The sequence below is a fragment of the Elephantulus edwardii genome, unplaced genomic scaffold, assembly GCF_000299155.1.
Source record: "Elephantulus edwardii isolate Elephantulus edwardi_28Jun2011 unplaced genomic scaffold, EleEdw1.0 scaffold00189, whole genome shotgun sequence".
In the NCBI taxonomy this organism is placed as follows: domain Eukaryota; kingdom Metazoa; phylum Chordata; class Mammalia; order Macroscelidea; family Macroscelididae; genus Elephantulus; species Elephantulus edwardii.
Window position 1 is genome coordinate 2205578 of NW_006399939.1, and position 15798 is coordinate 2221375.

General features: G+C 46.6%; 1 protein-coding gene across 1 annotated transcript in view; it reads right to left on the minus strand.

The window, feature by feature from the left end:
- Positions 1–15798, minus strand: part of CREB3L1 (cAMP responsive element binding protein 3-like 1) — a 52744-nt gene that overhangs the window by 5152 nt on the left and 31794 nt on the right. The window contains exons 4-10 of the mRNA XM_006896737.1: positions 12714–12792; positions 11787–11944; positions 9999–10148; positions 9812–9870; positions 9560–9628; positions 6929–7028; positions 5956–6082 (exon numbers count right to left, since the gene is read on the minus strand). Coding sequence (XP_006896799.1) covers positions 5956–6082; positions 6929–7028; positions 9560–9628; positions 9812–9870; positions 9999–10148; positions 11787–11944; positions 12714–12792 — 742 coding nt within the window. The remainder of the gene's footprint in view (positions 1–5955; positions 6083–6928; positions 7029–9559; positions 9629–9811; positions 9871–9998; positions 10149–11786; positions 11945–12713; positions 12793–15798) is intronic.

Sequence of the window (15798 nt, forward strand, 5' to 3'; positions counted from 1 at the left end):
CTCCTCACAACATGTCCAAAGTATGTTAGACGGAGCCTCAGAATCTTTGCCTAAAAGGAGCCACCCGGTTTAACCCTTTCCAGGACAAATCTGTTTGTTTTCCTAGCAGTCCATGGTATTCTCAGTACTTTTCTCCAGCACCCCAAGCATGATGTCCCTCTCCAAGGACCCGTCCCTCCTGGCAACATGTCCAAAGTATGTCAGACGAAGCCCCAGAATCTATATTTAAATAATAGTTGTATTATTTACATATTGCTATCTATGTACGTGTATGATAGTATCCTATTACTCATATGATTGTACTTTAGATTAGGTCTTGACATATTCTTTTTGACTATGTATGCAACACTGTCTTCAATTTGTCATTTCTGGCATAATAGAATGTATGATTGTCTGATTCAGAATGGCCACTATCATTCCGTCTCAGCCCAGCAATCCCTAGGATAATCTCTTTATGCATTTCATTTAATTTTTAAAAACTTCTAATTTTCCTAGAAGCATACTTCATACATTCTATGTTCTAGTTACTAACGGATATTTGCAGTTGTTTCTCCTAGTTTTTATATAATCAATGATCTAGTCTTTGAAAAGATCTTTTTTAAAAATCTAAATGGCAACTATACACATGGTCCAGCTATCAGAGAGCTGGCCAATGAATAAGGATGGCGGGAGAAGAATGAATGCTTTGAGCTGTGGTGCTGAAGAAGAATACTGAATAGCACATAGACTGGCAAAGGAACAGTATGTCTTGGAAAAAAAAAAGCAACAAGAGTGCTCCTTGGAAGCAAATATGGTAAAGCTATATCTTTCAAATTTTGAACATGTAGCTTGGAAAGGGACATCATGCTGGGAAAGACAGAGGTGAACAAAGGAAAAGAAGACCCTCAATGAGTTGGTTTGATAAGTGGACTTCAGCAATGGAATCTGCTGTGTCAGAGATGAAGAGGATGGTACAGGATAGGGCAGTGTTCAGACCGACTGTTCATGGTGTTACTATGAGTCATACTTGACTTAAGCACACACAACAACAACAATAATACACATACTAGAGAGTTTTGGTGACCTAGTTGTTAGAGTTGTGCTGCCAACCTAAAGGCACACAGGATAAATTCACCACCTGTTCTGCAGAAGAAAGATGGGTAAGCTCTTTCTATACAACTTACAGAACCTGAAAGTCTGATGGAGGGTAAACTATGAGTCAGTTCCAATTTGATGGCACATAACATGGACTTTCATCTGATGGACAGATTGCACAGGTTTAAGATTGGCTACATTTGATGCTTTATATCAGCAATCAAAGCAAGGTCAGGGGATGACTGTGGAATACATCATCAGTTACTCATGCACAAATTCAAATTGATGCTGAAGAGGAAAACGAGTCCACTTGAACTGAATATGATCTGAATTTAAAAATCATCTCGAGGAAAACGAGTCCACATGAACTGAATATGATCTGAACTGAATATGATCTGAATTTAAAAATCATCTCAAGAATAGATTTGGTGCCTTGAACACTAATGACTGAAGACCAAATGAGTTGTGGGAGGACATCAAGGACATCATCCACGAAGAAAGTAAAAGGGCATTGACAAAGAGAGATGAAAGAAAGGACCAAAATGGATGTCAAAAGAGACTCGAAACTTGCGCTGGAATGTAGAAAGGACGAAGCAAAGGGAAGAAATACTGAAATAAGAGATGAACAGAAGACTTCAGAGAGGAGCTTTGTGAAGACCAAGCAAAATATTAAAACAAAATATGCAAAGAACTGGAATTAGAAAACAAATAGGGGAAAAAAAAAAAAGAAAACAAATAGGGAGGAACATGCTCAGCATTTCTCAAGCTGAAAGAATGAAAAGAATAAATTAAAACCAAAAGTTGCAACACTGAAGGATTCTATGGACAAAATATGAAAAGAAGTTGGAAAGAGTACATCATCGAATCAAAAAGAATTGATTGACATGGAACAATTTCAGGAAGTGGTACACGATCGAGGCAATGGTACTCAAAGCAGTAGTTCAAGTTGCACTGAAGGCACTGGTAAAAAAATCAGGCCCCAGTAATTGATGGAATATCAACTGACAAGTTTCAACAAAAAGACGCAGCTCTGGATGTACTTAGCAGTCAATAACCAAGAAATTTGCAAGAACAAAATGATTGGAAAAAATCCATATTCACTTTAAAAAAAATCAAGCTCTCCAATAGAGTGTGGAAATATCATTAATATCTCATGTGAGTAAAATCTAGAGCAGTGTATCAACAGGGAACTTTCAGAAATCCCAGCTGGATTCAGAAGAGGCTGTGTAAGTAGGTATATCATTGCTGATGTCAGATGGATCTTGGCTGAAAGTAGAGAATAGCAGAAAAATGTGGATTTGTGTTTTATTGACTATGCAAAGGCCTTTGGGTGTGTCATAACAAATTATGGGTAATATTGATAAAAATGAAAATCTTAGAACATTTGTATTCATGTGAAACCTACAGACCAAGGAGAAGATGTACAAACAGAACAAAGGAACAAACACTGCATGGTTTAGAATCGGGAAAGGCATACACCAGAGTTGTAACTTTTTTCCAAACAAATTCAATTTGTATATTGAGCAAATCATTCCAGAATCTGAACTCTATGAAAAAGATTGTGACATTACGGTTGGAGGAAGACTCAACAACATCCTGTGTTAAGCAGATGACAGAAACTTGTTTGCAGAAAGTGAAAAAAGACTTGAAGCACTTAACAAAGAAGATAAAATACTATGGTCTTCAGTGTAGACTACACCTTAACGTTAAGAAAACAAAAATCTTCATCACTGGACCAACATCCTGATAGATAAAAGATGGAAGTTGGCAATGATTTCATTTTACTTGGGCTCACAATCAACACTTGGTAACAGTAGTCATGAAACCCAAAGATACATTGCATTGGGAAAATCTACTGTGAAGTATCTCTCCAAAGTGCTAAAGAGCAAGGATGTCAGTTTAAAAACTAAGGTGCACCTAATCCAAACCATGGCATTTTCAATTGTTTCCTATGAAAATTGAGCAATGAATAAAGAACATCAAGGAAGAATTGATGCCTTTGAATTGTGGTGTTGGGAAAAAAGTATTAAATATACCATGGACTGCCAAGAGAAAAATAAGTCTGTCTTGGAGGAAGTGTATCCAAGGTGTTCCTTAGAAAAGAGAATGGTGACATTTCATCACACATACTTCGGGCATGTCAGGAAGGGCCAATTCTTGGAAAAAGACATCATGCTGGGAAAAATAGAGAGGTTCAGAAAGAGAGGAAGACCCTCAACAAGGTGGCCTGACACAGTGGTGATGGACTCAAGCACGTCAGAGATGGTGAGGTTGGTGCAGGATAAGGCGAAGTTTCAATCTTTTGTTCAGATGGTCATGAGAGAAGTCAGTCATAGTGAACTGATGCTTAACACCAACAGCAACAAGGTTATGCATTACTAAAAAAAGACATAATGAGCTTTGACTTAGTAATCATGGTTTAGAATCAGGAGAGGTGTCCATCAGGGTTGTATCAGGAAGGGTGTGCATCAGGGTTGTAAAAGGAAGGGGGTACATCAGGGTTGCCCAAAGGCACATAGTTTCAATCCACTTGTTGCTTCCTGGGAGAAAGTTGGGCAATTTTCTCCTGTGGGACTTACTGCTTCGGAAAACCCTCTGGAGAGTCCACTATGAGTCAGTTCTGACGTGATGGTACATAGCAGCAGCAAAAACAACAAAAACCCCATCATGCTGGAAAAGGTAAAGGGTCAGAAAGGAGAAGGACCTTCAATGAAATGACTGACACAGTAACTGCTACAATGGATTCGAGCAGGGCGGAGACCGTGAAGATGATGTGGGCTAGAGCACGGTTCCAATCTGTTCTTTACGGGGTCATTTGAGTCATAGTTTGATCCAAAGGCACCTAACAACATACATTGTCATTAACTGGATGACACCTAACAACAATAAAAACAATCAAGGATTCTTAAAACGTGCGTAACATGGATGGACTAGAACAATTGACACTGAGTGACATAAGTCAGTCATTAAAAGACAATGATGGTTTAAGGTCACTATTACAAAAGTGAAAGAAAGTTTACACCCAAAAGAATTAATCCTTAAGAGGGTTAATAGGGCTGGATAGGGAGGGAGATGGGGTAAAAATGAATAAAAAAGATAAGCTGAGTGGAGGGAAAGACAACGTACTATAAGGGGTTGATTGTGTTGGTGGTGGTGGTGTTGAGTACCATTGAGTTGGAACTGACCCATAGCTGACCCTCCAGCAGGTCTTTCAAAGGCAGTAAATCACACGGGAGGAGATTGCCCATCCTTCTCCCGAGGAGCAGTTGGAGGATTTGAACTGAGTGCCTTCTGGATTGCAGTGCAGTTTCTCAAAACTAGACCATCAGAGCTCCTGAAGGGGTTGATTAGACAGTGTAATAAATTAATTACAATAATCAATTGTAATTAATGTTATAAAACAAAATGTCTATGAATGATTGAATGACATTCCAAAATGATCTGTAAACTGTCATTTATAAAAAAAAACATAAGTTTGGTGAGCTCTGGTGGCCTAGTGGCAAGAAGCTGCACTGTAATTCCAGAGGTGTGTGGTTCGGATCCATCAGATGCTCTGCTGGAGAAGGAGAGACAATCTCCTCCTGTACCAGTCATTCAAGATCACACAGGCGGAAGTGACCAACTCCAGAGCTCCGGCCTCTTAACTGCACCTCACAACCTCCCGCAGGGATAGCAAACACCTGCTTCACCTACCAGGCCTCTGCCTCAGCCAACATTAGCAGAGGCTCCCAGCACTCCTTCCTGCTGGTCTTGTGGTGACTCGGAGTCCTCTTCCTCACAGAGCTCACAAAGCTACCACCACCTGACTGGAAGTGGCCTTTGAGTGGACACTCATTTCCTATTCCAGGTGTAAAATACTAACAGTGCCTATCAGAGGCCTCACAACTGGTTCCACAGCACATGGGGCTTGAGGCCAGCACCCCCACGGAAGCCGCAGCCAGGAAATCAAACAACGCATTGCCTTGCATGGCATTGTGCAAATCTGCTTCGAAAGGGACCTTTTTGAAGTGTTGAGGTACAGAGGGGTCACTTTAAGGACTAAGGTGCACCAGCCTCAAGTCATGGTATTTTCAGCTGCTTCTTATGCATGCAAAATGAGGACGATGAATAAGGAAGACTGAAGAAGAACTGATGCCAGTGAATGACAGTATTGGTGAAGGATACAGAAAATACTGCAAGAAGCAGCAGCAAGTCTGTCTTGGAGGAAGGGCAGCCTGAACGTGCTTTGAGGCAAAGATGGTGACAGTTTATCAAGAGAGGCCCGGCTTTGGAGAAAGAGGACCTCATTCTTAGTAGAAGATCAGCGAAAATGATGAAGCCCCTCGGTGAGCTCTGGTGGCCTAGTGACAAGAGGCTGCACTGCAATTGTAGAGGTGAACAGATCGAATCTACCACATGCTCTGCAGGAGAAGGAGGGACAATCTCCTCCTGTAGCAGTTAGATCCGATTTCATGGTACACAAACAAAATAATATTAATTAAAAAAAAGAGCAAGCCCCTCAACGAGATGGATTGACCCAGTGATTGCAGCGCTTGGCTCAAACAGCAATGACCGTAAGGATGGTGTAGGACCAGGTGGTGCTTCATTCCATCGAAACAGGCTCACTGTGAGTCGGAACCTACTTGATGTGTAAACAACAAAGGCCCAGAATATCATTCTTATTTCTTAAGTGTTCCTTCCCCAAAAGAGTTTGTGCTGACAGGTAGGATGCGAGCTAATCCCGATTTGAGCACTTATATGGAGCACATCACACCCCTTCTTTAGGCCTCAGTCTTCCCAATGTGCAAAACAAGTTGGTACAATGAGATGATGCCAAGCCAAAGAGTGGCTGCTTTTGCATGTCTGGCTTCACGCCGAGACGGAGCCTAGGGGAGCACTCACTCTGACTGGCCGTGTAGACACTGTCAGTGGCGATGGGCTCTTGCTTCACAGTCTGGGAGCTGGAGGAGAACTCGGGCAGACAGGGCACGAGAGAGCCCAGCACCAGAACGAAGCACAAGGCTGCCACCTGGAAGTTGAGAGCCAGCAGGGGTCAGATCTGGACAGGGAGGGCTGCAGCCTAAGTCACCCCAGCAATCCTCCCCCAAAACGAACAGGTGGAAAAGGCTTGGAATTTTTTGAAGTAAGTGACTTCTGGTGCCATCCACACCCTAGATGTGGGGGGTCACTGCATACTCAAGAGAAGGGGAAGGCTGCTTAGACCATTCTGATCTCTGCCACAAAGAAAAAGAGGGTTCTCAACTGGGGGAGGAGGGAGCAATCAGGAAAAGGAAGGCCCAGGTGCAGGCGGAGGCTGGGAGAAGGGAAGGGGCCATAACGTCATGTTAGGCTCTCAGCAGAATTTCCAGGGTAAGAGGCCAGAAGGGAGGAGGTGAACGTCACGGACACCAGATTCTTGCCATCTGACATGAGAAGTCTGGAAGGTTCTGGGGCACCCAGATGGCAAGAATTCAGGGGCAGATGAACAGGGACCGGCAGAGACTTGTCATACCATGGACACTTTTTTTGAATTCTAGGAATTTACTCAGCCTGTGATTAGACTCACCATTGATTCTGGAAAGAATCAAGATTATACCTCCCTGCACCTTCCCTTGGAGTCTACAGAAGACACTTCCTCAGGGGACCGTCTCCACCATTCCCTGGCTGAGGGATCATGGCAGTCATAGAATGAGGGGAGGCTGTGTTCTGGAACGTGTCATGGGCCTGGAACCACCCCACGGGCACTAGGATAGTTTAAGCTGGTGATGTTGCTTGCCCACATTACCAATCCCTCAAAGCTCTCTGCCTGCCCACCCAGGGAAGCAGCCTGGGGAAGAGTTGTCCTGGACCCCGGGGTGAAGGGAACAGCACCTACCATGAGGCAGGTCCCTGTTTGGGTGGCAGCCATCTTGTAAGGTCTGGAGATCTTGCTGGTCACCAGGGTCTGGAGTTTCTGCAGCTGTTGGAGCAGGGTCCTGAGGAGGGCACAGCTGTCACCCGCAGGCTCTGACCCAGCAGGCATCTCAGCCCCCTGGAGCTCTCCTGGGGAGACCTGGCCTAGCTTTAGACTTGGCCTCCACACCAGGTGGCCGACTCAGTATAGACAGGAAAGGTCACCTCCTGCATGGCTCATCTGTGGAATGGCTAGGGCTCCTGGGGCCTGCCTCATGGTGATGACCTTGGCCACCCTGTGGGAGCATCTGTGATGCTCTTGGCCAAGGCAGGTGAGGGAGGGAGTCTACCACCACCGATAGGGGCTGTGTTCAGACTTCTTTCTTTACCACACATACACCAATGACAGATAAAACAGCACAGATAAAAGACCTGCTGTGGGAGCAAGGCTCTTTCTACCTCACATTATCCTGGGCTGGTAATGCAGGGGCAAGCTGGCGTAGTGTCTAAGGTGTCAGACAACCCTCCTCAAACTCATTGGTGTGAGAGTTGGAACTGACTAGTAGCTTCAAAAGTTTAAACTGCATGGTTTGAAGTAGGAGTGGCATCCACTTCCTGAACAACATGCATCTGGAAATTTTGTGGCCTTTAGAAAGGCTTCAGGCCTTTTGCTCATAGAGTTGCTATGAGTCGAGCTTAACTTGACAGCAATCAACAACAGCAACAACAACAACAAACAGCATGGGAGGAGATTGACCATCATTCTCTCAAGGAGCAGCTGGTGGGTTCTAACCACCAGAGTGAAGAGGTCTTTGGTTAGCAGCACAACGACCAATATAGTGAGTATTCTGTGACTGTTATTGTTGTTGTTGTTATGTGCCGTAGAGTCGTAGAGTCGTTTCCGACTCATAGCGACCCTATATGCACAACAGCCCTAAACCCTGCTCTATCCTGCGCCAACCGCACCGCCTCTGACACACCCATCCCGATTACCCCAGTCACCGAATCAATCCATCTCATAGAGGGTCTTCCCCTCCTGCGCTGTCCCTCCACCCTCCCAAGCATGATGTCCCTCTCCAAGGACCCGTCCCTCCTGGCAACATGTCCAAAGTATGTCAGACAAAGCCCCAGAATCCTTGCCTCCAAGGAGCAGCTTGGTTTAATCCTCTCTACGATGAATCTGTTTGTTATTATTTGTGTTCATTTTATTGCTGTTTTACTTTTGGTCACAGTGCAGGTAAGTTTTTTAACGGATAGAATTTCTATGTTGGTCTCCTCCCTTAACTGGGGGGCTCTCTGAGGGAGAGAACGGGCCCCCGCACGTGGTGTATTCCTCGCAGTACACACAGGAGAAGCTCAGTGGGAGCTTGGTGAGTGTTGAACCATTACTGTAGTCCATCCAGGGGCAACAGGTGGGACTTGCAGTTCCCAAAATGAACAGCAGGTGGCGAGATAACACCAAGCGCCAGGCCCTGTGAAAGGCTGGAGCGGAATCTGGGCCAGAGGCGTTAAAGGGGTGTCCCAAGAAGGAGGCTCTGATCCCTTCACTTCACCCAGGCCCCTGGGACAAGTTTCTAGGTGAATCAGGGCAGTAGCTGGATCCCCTTGAAAGAGCCCAGGGTGAAGGAAAGAAAGAAAAAGTACACTTTGAATACTACTATATAAATCAGCCTATGGTCTATGTTATTTTAATTAATCCCAGCAAATAATTACTGAAGACCTGCTGTGGGCTTGAGGCTAGATATAAAAAAAAAATCAGAATAACGACAACCATCACAACAACAACAAATAAGAGGGGAAAATGTTACCATGAACTGAGCATTATGAAAAGCCAGCCTCGTGCTGAGACTTTGATTTATACATTCTCATTTAAGCCCAAAAGATAGCGTTTCCATTGTCCCATTAGGACAAAGAAAATCGAGGCGCCGAGAGGCTTAATAATTTCCTCTGATCACTCAAATGGCAGAGCGGAATAAGAACCCAGAGCAGTGCAGACACCTATCTCCCACGTGCCAGGCAAGGGCTGGGCTTCTCATCACTCCTGCTTCTCAAACCTCCTTGGGCCCACAGGTCACCTGCTGGTCTTTCTAAGCAGCAGATTCTAGCTCAGTGCACTGGTGACTGTCCTAACTAGCTTCCAGGTGTGGCCTGTGGGGAGCTTGCTGTGGGTGGCAAGGCTCTGTACCAGTGGTTCTCAGACTTTAGGGTGCATTAGTATGACCTGGAGGTCTTATTACAACACAAATTTCTGAGGCAATCCTAGAGTTCATGGTTCTAGAAGCATTTCTAGCAAGTTCCTAGGGGATGCTGATGCTGTGGGCCTGGGCACCTTGCTCGGCTCACCTCTGTTGGCTATCACAATCTCATTGAAGACTCTCACCAGGCCTGCCTGCCGTCTCCAGTATCATGCAGCAGGGAGGACACGTGCAGGGGAGGATGGGAAGACAGGGAGAGGCAGGCTGGAAGAGTTCTTAGGCTGTAGGATCCCTGGCCTTTACCATCTGGAACTCAGTCTTCTCTCCTTGCTCCTGCCTCCCAGTGCTATGCCAGGGCCTATCTTAGGGGCCAGCTGAAAAGGGCATAGGGAGGGAAGTACGGAGGAGGCTTCACCCACCTGTTGGCATTCTCCAGGGTCTCCACCTTCTTCCACAATTCATTGTTTTCAGATGTAAATGTTTCCACCCTGTGGAGGTCAAGCAGGTTCAGGGTCAAGGGCAGCCCTACAACTCACCACTGTTCTCTCAGCCCTGTCCATGTCTGCCTGCCCCAGTGTCCCAGGTCCCCTGCCCCACTGGCCCTGCCTGTGGCGTCCCAGGAGAGGCCTGGGGAGTGGGCTCAGATCCTTCACTGGTCCTGAGATGCTTACTTCTTTTCTAGACACTCCACATACTCCTTCTTCTTACGGCGACTCTCCTGTGCTGAGATCTAGAAAGGGAGGCCCCCAAACAGGGGTAATTACTGTCACATAGCCACATCCTGGGATCCCCAGTTTTGGGGTTGGCATCATCAGGGAAGCAGAGGCTTCATCTTCCAAAGAACCCCCGAGGTCTTACCTTGTTCTTGATTTTCCTCCGGACCCTCTTCAAGGCCTTCTCCTCTGCTTTGGTGAGGGGGAGTTTCGTGGGGATGGGGTAGCCCTCCGCGATCAGGGTCCTCTTCTCCTCCTCTGTCAAAAGCAGTGGCCCTGACGTCCCCTGTAACTTCTGTAGGAAGTAGGACACGTGGTTGGGAGCTGGGCAGACCAGGGTTCAAGGTCAAGCTCTGCTGTTTCCTAGCTGCAAGGTACTCAACTCTAAGGGGCAGATGTGAATAAAACCCAATAACAAGTGTCAAAAATGCCCTTAGGGATTGTAAAATTGTACAACCATTCTGGAAGGCAGTTTGGTGCTTCCTCAAAAAGCTGAACCGAGATCCTTTTCTGGTTCATAAGCATGATGATTGCGTGTTCGACATGTGCCACCCTTTAAACCTTGTTATGACATAGACACATTACCCATCGTGTGTGTGTGTGTGTGTGTGTGTGTGTGTGTGAAGCTGAACATAGAAATTCCCTATGACCCAGCTATTCTGCTTGGAATGTACCCTGAGAAAATGAGAACTGAGGCACAAATGGAGACTTATACACCAATGTTCATAGCAGTGTTATTCACCATTGCAAGAATATGGAAACTGGAAACAGGCCAGATGTTCAACCACAATTGAATGGATTGAGAAATTATGGTACATTCACATGATGGAGTACTACGCAGCACGCAGGAGCAATGATTTTGTAAATTTTTACCTAACTTGGAAGGGACTAGAGAGCATTATGCTGAGTGAACTTACTCAGTCCCACAAGGATAAATGTTGCATAAAACTATTATTATAGAATGAGTATGAGGATCCAAGGTGGGGGGACAGAAGCAGAGGGATGAGAAGGTGCAGGGTTGGGGGAAATTAATCATAGGATCATGGGGTTGCATAATTTGATGGGTGGGGATGAGGGAAATTGGAAAAATCTGGTCTGAAAAACAATGTATTCAAATTTTGTAAATAAATTAGTGTTTTGTTTTTATTTGTTTTTTTAAAGTGCCCTTAGGAGTCACTAATTGAAAGGTTTGTGTTTCATATCCACCCAGTGGCTCTGTGAGAGCAAGACCTGGCGATCTCTTCTCATAAAAAGGGCAACCAGAAAACCCTTCAAGGATTTCTATTCTACCTTAAGGGGTAATGACAAGTTGGAATTGAGCTCTGGTGGCCTAACGGGTTTGAATCCACCAGCTACTCCATGGGAGAAAGATTGGCAGTCAGTTCCCATGTGATTTACGGACTCTGAAAACCTGTTGGGGGGGTCAGCTATGGGTTTGTTCCAACTCGTTGGTGTATAATAATAAGTAAAAAGTGCTGAGTGGTACTAGGAGCCCTTCAAGTTAGTCACTTGGGGCATTGGTGGGGATGGGGGCTCCTCAGATCCTATCCACAGCCCCAAAATTCCCTCCACAGCACCGCCTCAGATCTCCTCACACGTCTCTGGCCTATCTGATGACTGCACCCCAAATAGTTCTCCTTGAAGGCAGCCTGGACCATCTCTGGGGTTCAGGAATGTCAAGCTCTAATCCTGTCCCTGCAATCATGTGGGATGTGGGCCTCACAGGCCTTTTGGGGGTCCATCTCCATTTCCTTTTCACCCTGAGGCTGAAGCTGGATGGAAAGATGTTTATTCCCATTGACCAGGCAGGCCCCACTGCCTGATGAGTAGGTATCAGGTTTGGGGTTCCCCAGGCCCCTCCCACTGGTCAGTGAGTCAGGGTAGATTCACTCACTTCCCTTGCTCCAGTGTCAGCCCACCCCCAGCTCCTTACGTGAGGGGCGGTGAGGAGAGGAGAGGTGGAGATGGCCGTGGAGGAGCGGGCCATGGGCTGGATGGGGCTGGAGGGCGGCAGAGAGCGGGGACTCTGTGAGCTGTCGCTGTCACTGCTGTGGCTGCTGGGGGGCGTTGGTGGCATCTGTACCAGGTCCTCTGGGGAGAGCAGTGGAGACCTGGTTAATAGCGTGAAGCCCCAGCTTGGACTTGGCAGTTTAGCATGAATCTGCCCTGATGGAGCACTTGGCTTTGACCTTGCTGTAACACCAATGCCCTCCTGTGGGGTGAGCAAGATGACTGACATCCCAGAAGCCACCATCTCTGACACCACAGACACCTGGCTCCCATAAGCTTCGTTGCTGGCTTGGATACCACAATCTTGGGGTCCCTCCTTTACCTCTGTCTTTAAGCCTTCACACACAACCCTCCCCCAAGCTTGGACAGTATCAGGAATGACTGTGGTCATTAACCAAAACTGGAACCATGGCATTAAGGCAGTAAGCAGTTCCATTCTTCCTTCCACTCCAAAGTGTTCTGCTATCACCACCCCAGGGCTTCTATTTTTAATTTCAAGGGCAGAGGACCCCAGTGTTGGGCTCTTGGCAGGCCAGCCAGAAACACTGTTCTACTAATCTGATTGTGTCTGAACCTAACAGGTGGTTGAGAAGAGGTGCCAGAGAGACCTGGACAGAAGACTCAGTGCAAGGTGAGCTCCCAGGGCAGCACAGAACGGCTGAGAACCTGAAGCACTACTTCCCCCAGGAGGCAACCTTGTGCCGAGCCTAGAAGGATGTGGTGGTGCCTTCCCAGACTTCCCTGCTTAAGTGGGCACGTGTAAGGAGAAAGATGGGACAGAGTGAGGCAGTAGGGATGCTGGTTGCCTGGGACTAGAGAGGTGAAGAGCCCCTCCCCTGGATGCACTTACCTGGTGTCACTTTGAGGAACTGGTTCACCTCCTGGGGCTCCGCTTTGATCACTGGCAGCTGTGTCATCTCTCCTGGGGCCTGAGGAAGAGAAATCCAGCTCCATCAGCTGCCTCCTGGGGCTGCCGCTACCAGATCATTCACTTCATCTCCTTCCCTGAGGCTAGCAGTCTGCCCTGCTCACAGCTGGGTTGTGGGCTCAAGTGCTTGGATAAGCCAAAGCATGACTAACAGATTAGAAGGGAAGGGTGGCCAGGTAGTGCAGCTTAAAGGAGAGCTGCCCGTGGTTCCAAGGACAGGGTCATCCTCCTGTGGATGCTGGTTCTGCACTGTGAAGACCAGGTAAGCCTTGATATGCAGGAAGATAAGATGCAGTGTTTTAACTCATATTCATTGCTCGCAGATTGGTAACAATAGAATGGTAATGAGTCTTGTAATAAATAGTAATCGTGGTAACAGAAGAAGGAGGCATTAACTGGCACTATGCGCCCTGAGCAATTGAAGTCTGAATAGGAGCATTGCAGATGAAGGATGAAGCAGGCAGTGACTGAGAGCAGAGGATTCCAAGAGGAGATAAGTGCATCTGCAAAGGCAGAGACAGAAGGCACATCTGGAGATTAGAGGTCAGTGCATCCAGCGTTTAGAGCTGTGTGCTGGAGGCAGAGCGTTGGGAAAGGAAACCAGGGGATTCTAATGGTCCCCTGGGCAGGGGCTGATTATAAACAAGGGCATGTGAGGCCATAAGGAATTCTTAGTTGGTATGAAGGAAGGAGCTGTTGGAATGACACTAACACTTTAACATGATGTATGTCTATTCACTTATATCATAGCTTGTTCTTGAAAAGACTTCAGGAATGCATATGACTTCACACATGATAGGACTAGCAAATGTATCAGTGGTGTTCTCTGAGCAACTGGTCTGTAGCCAGCAGAGAGCGGCCAGTGTATTGTAGGTGGGACATCAGAGTCCCAAATTTAGGTAAGAGTCATGGAAAGGTCAAGTTGGAAGGGAACTTGGGAGCTACAGACCTTTATCCAGCACTGCCCAGGGACAGATGAAGGGACTAAGATATAGAATGGTGACAACCCTTGGATGTTTCTGACACAGTGCTAACACTTGTTTCCCATGTTTTGTACGAGGTTGTTGTGGTTTCACTAGAATGTAGGCTTTTGGACGCTAGTGGGCTGAGCCAGGGTCGCAATGCTGCTGCTCCTGCCCATGTGATTTTGGCTGAGATGACCGACCTGAGCCTAGTTTCCTTATCTGAGGCACACACTCAACCTCCCACACCTGAGGAGTCAATGAGCCACGTCAGGAGATGCTGCCAGAAGATCCTGCACATCTATAGCCATTTCTTGATCATTTAGGTCAGTAAAGGGGTCGAGAGGGGCTGACCTTTCTGGCCACATCAAGTTTGATCAGGTGAGCTGTGTGGCCAGCAGAGGGCAGAGGCAGCCACTTTCTCTATCTCTAGGGTGTAGGATCACAGTATAGGGTTAGGAACACTTTAGAAGTGGCACCAAAACCAAACCCAAACTTGCTGTCATTGAGCTGATTCTGATTCACAGCGACTCTACAGGCCTGAGTAGAATATCACTCCACAGGATTTCCCAGGCTGTACATTTTGACTGAAGCAAATGGTCTCATCTTTCTATCACAGAATACCTGGTGGGTTTGACCAACCACTCTCCCATTTTACAGAGAAAGCTGAGGTAGGAAGAGAATAGAGACAACATCCTCAGAGCACAAGTGAGGAACTTCCTCAGGGACCAGGGGTCTGGACCTCATAGTTCCAGAATTTAGGCATCAAGTTGAGGTTTGTAGCTGAACATGATCCATGCATTCATCAGGGGGAGGATTTGGCCTAAGAGCATTGGTTAAAAATATTCTCACCATTGGACTGATTGGCAGCATCGTGATGGATGGTGAAGAGAGTGAGATTGTAAACAGTTTGTCTTTTTTTTTTTTGCTTGGCTCCACAATCAACACTCTTGGCATCAGCAGCCAGGAAATAAAAAGACATATTACATTGGGACAGTCTGCTGTCAGAGACCTCTCCAAAGTACTGAAGAGCAATGTGATATCAGTCTGGAGACTAAGGTCCACTTGATACAGGCCATGGTTTTTGCAATCACTTGCTATGCATCAGAGTTGGACAATGACTAGAGATGATAAAAGGAGAATTGATGCCTTTGAACTGTCGTGCTGGAAAAGAGTATTGATTATACCATGGACTGCTAAAAGAATGAACAGGTTCATCCTGGAGAGGATTAAATGAGGCTGCTCCTTGGAGGCAAGGATTCTGAAGCTTCAGCTGACACACTTTGGACGTGTTGCAAGGAGGGACCAGTCCTTGGAGAGGGACATCATGCTTGGGAGGGTGGAGGGACAGCGCAGGAAAGGAAGACCCTCAATGAAATTAATTGATTCAGTGACTGGAGTAATTGGGGGTAGGTGTGTCGGAGACAGTAAGATCGGCACAGTATAGAGCAGGGTTTAGGGTTGTTGTACATAGCATCACAGGCGACTTGACAGCACATAACAACAACATAAATGTAAACAGAAATAGAGTCTAATTTTTCAAATTCTATTTTGAGCTTTATTCAAAATCCTGAAGCTTTGAGAAAACTAAGTGGTCTGAGCTCTTTCCATGGCTGAAAAGCCTCAATTCTACTCATTGCAAGCTTTTCTTCTGCACACAGTGAGGGCCTCCGTTTACTCTGATGGAGTTGGGATTTGTGCTCTGGCTAGGATAGTGAGGGAAGCGAGGTGGCTGTAGGATGTGAAGGGGTGGAGGGGTTGGGGGGGCTGGGTATTACCTGCCATCGAGGAGCCCCCCTGGAAGCCCCGCCCTTAGTCTTGAGACTAACATTGGCTTTACTCATAGACCTGGAGCTGATACTAGCTCTGCCCTCAGTCCTGAGACTGACATTGACCCCGCCTCCACTCTTGGGACTGACATTGGCCCCGCCCCTAAACCTAGAGATGCTATAGGCTCTGCCCTCAGGCCTGTGGCTAATATTGGCTCCGCCCATAGTACTATAACTCTTGACCCCACCTCCAGTCCTGCAACTGACACTGGCCCC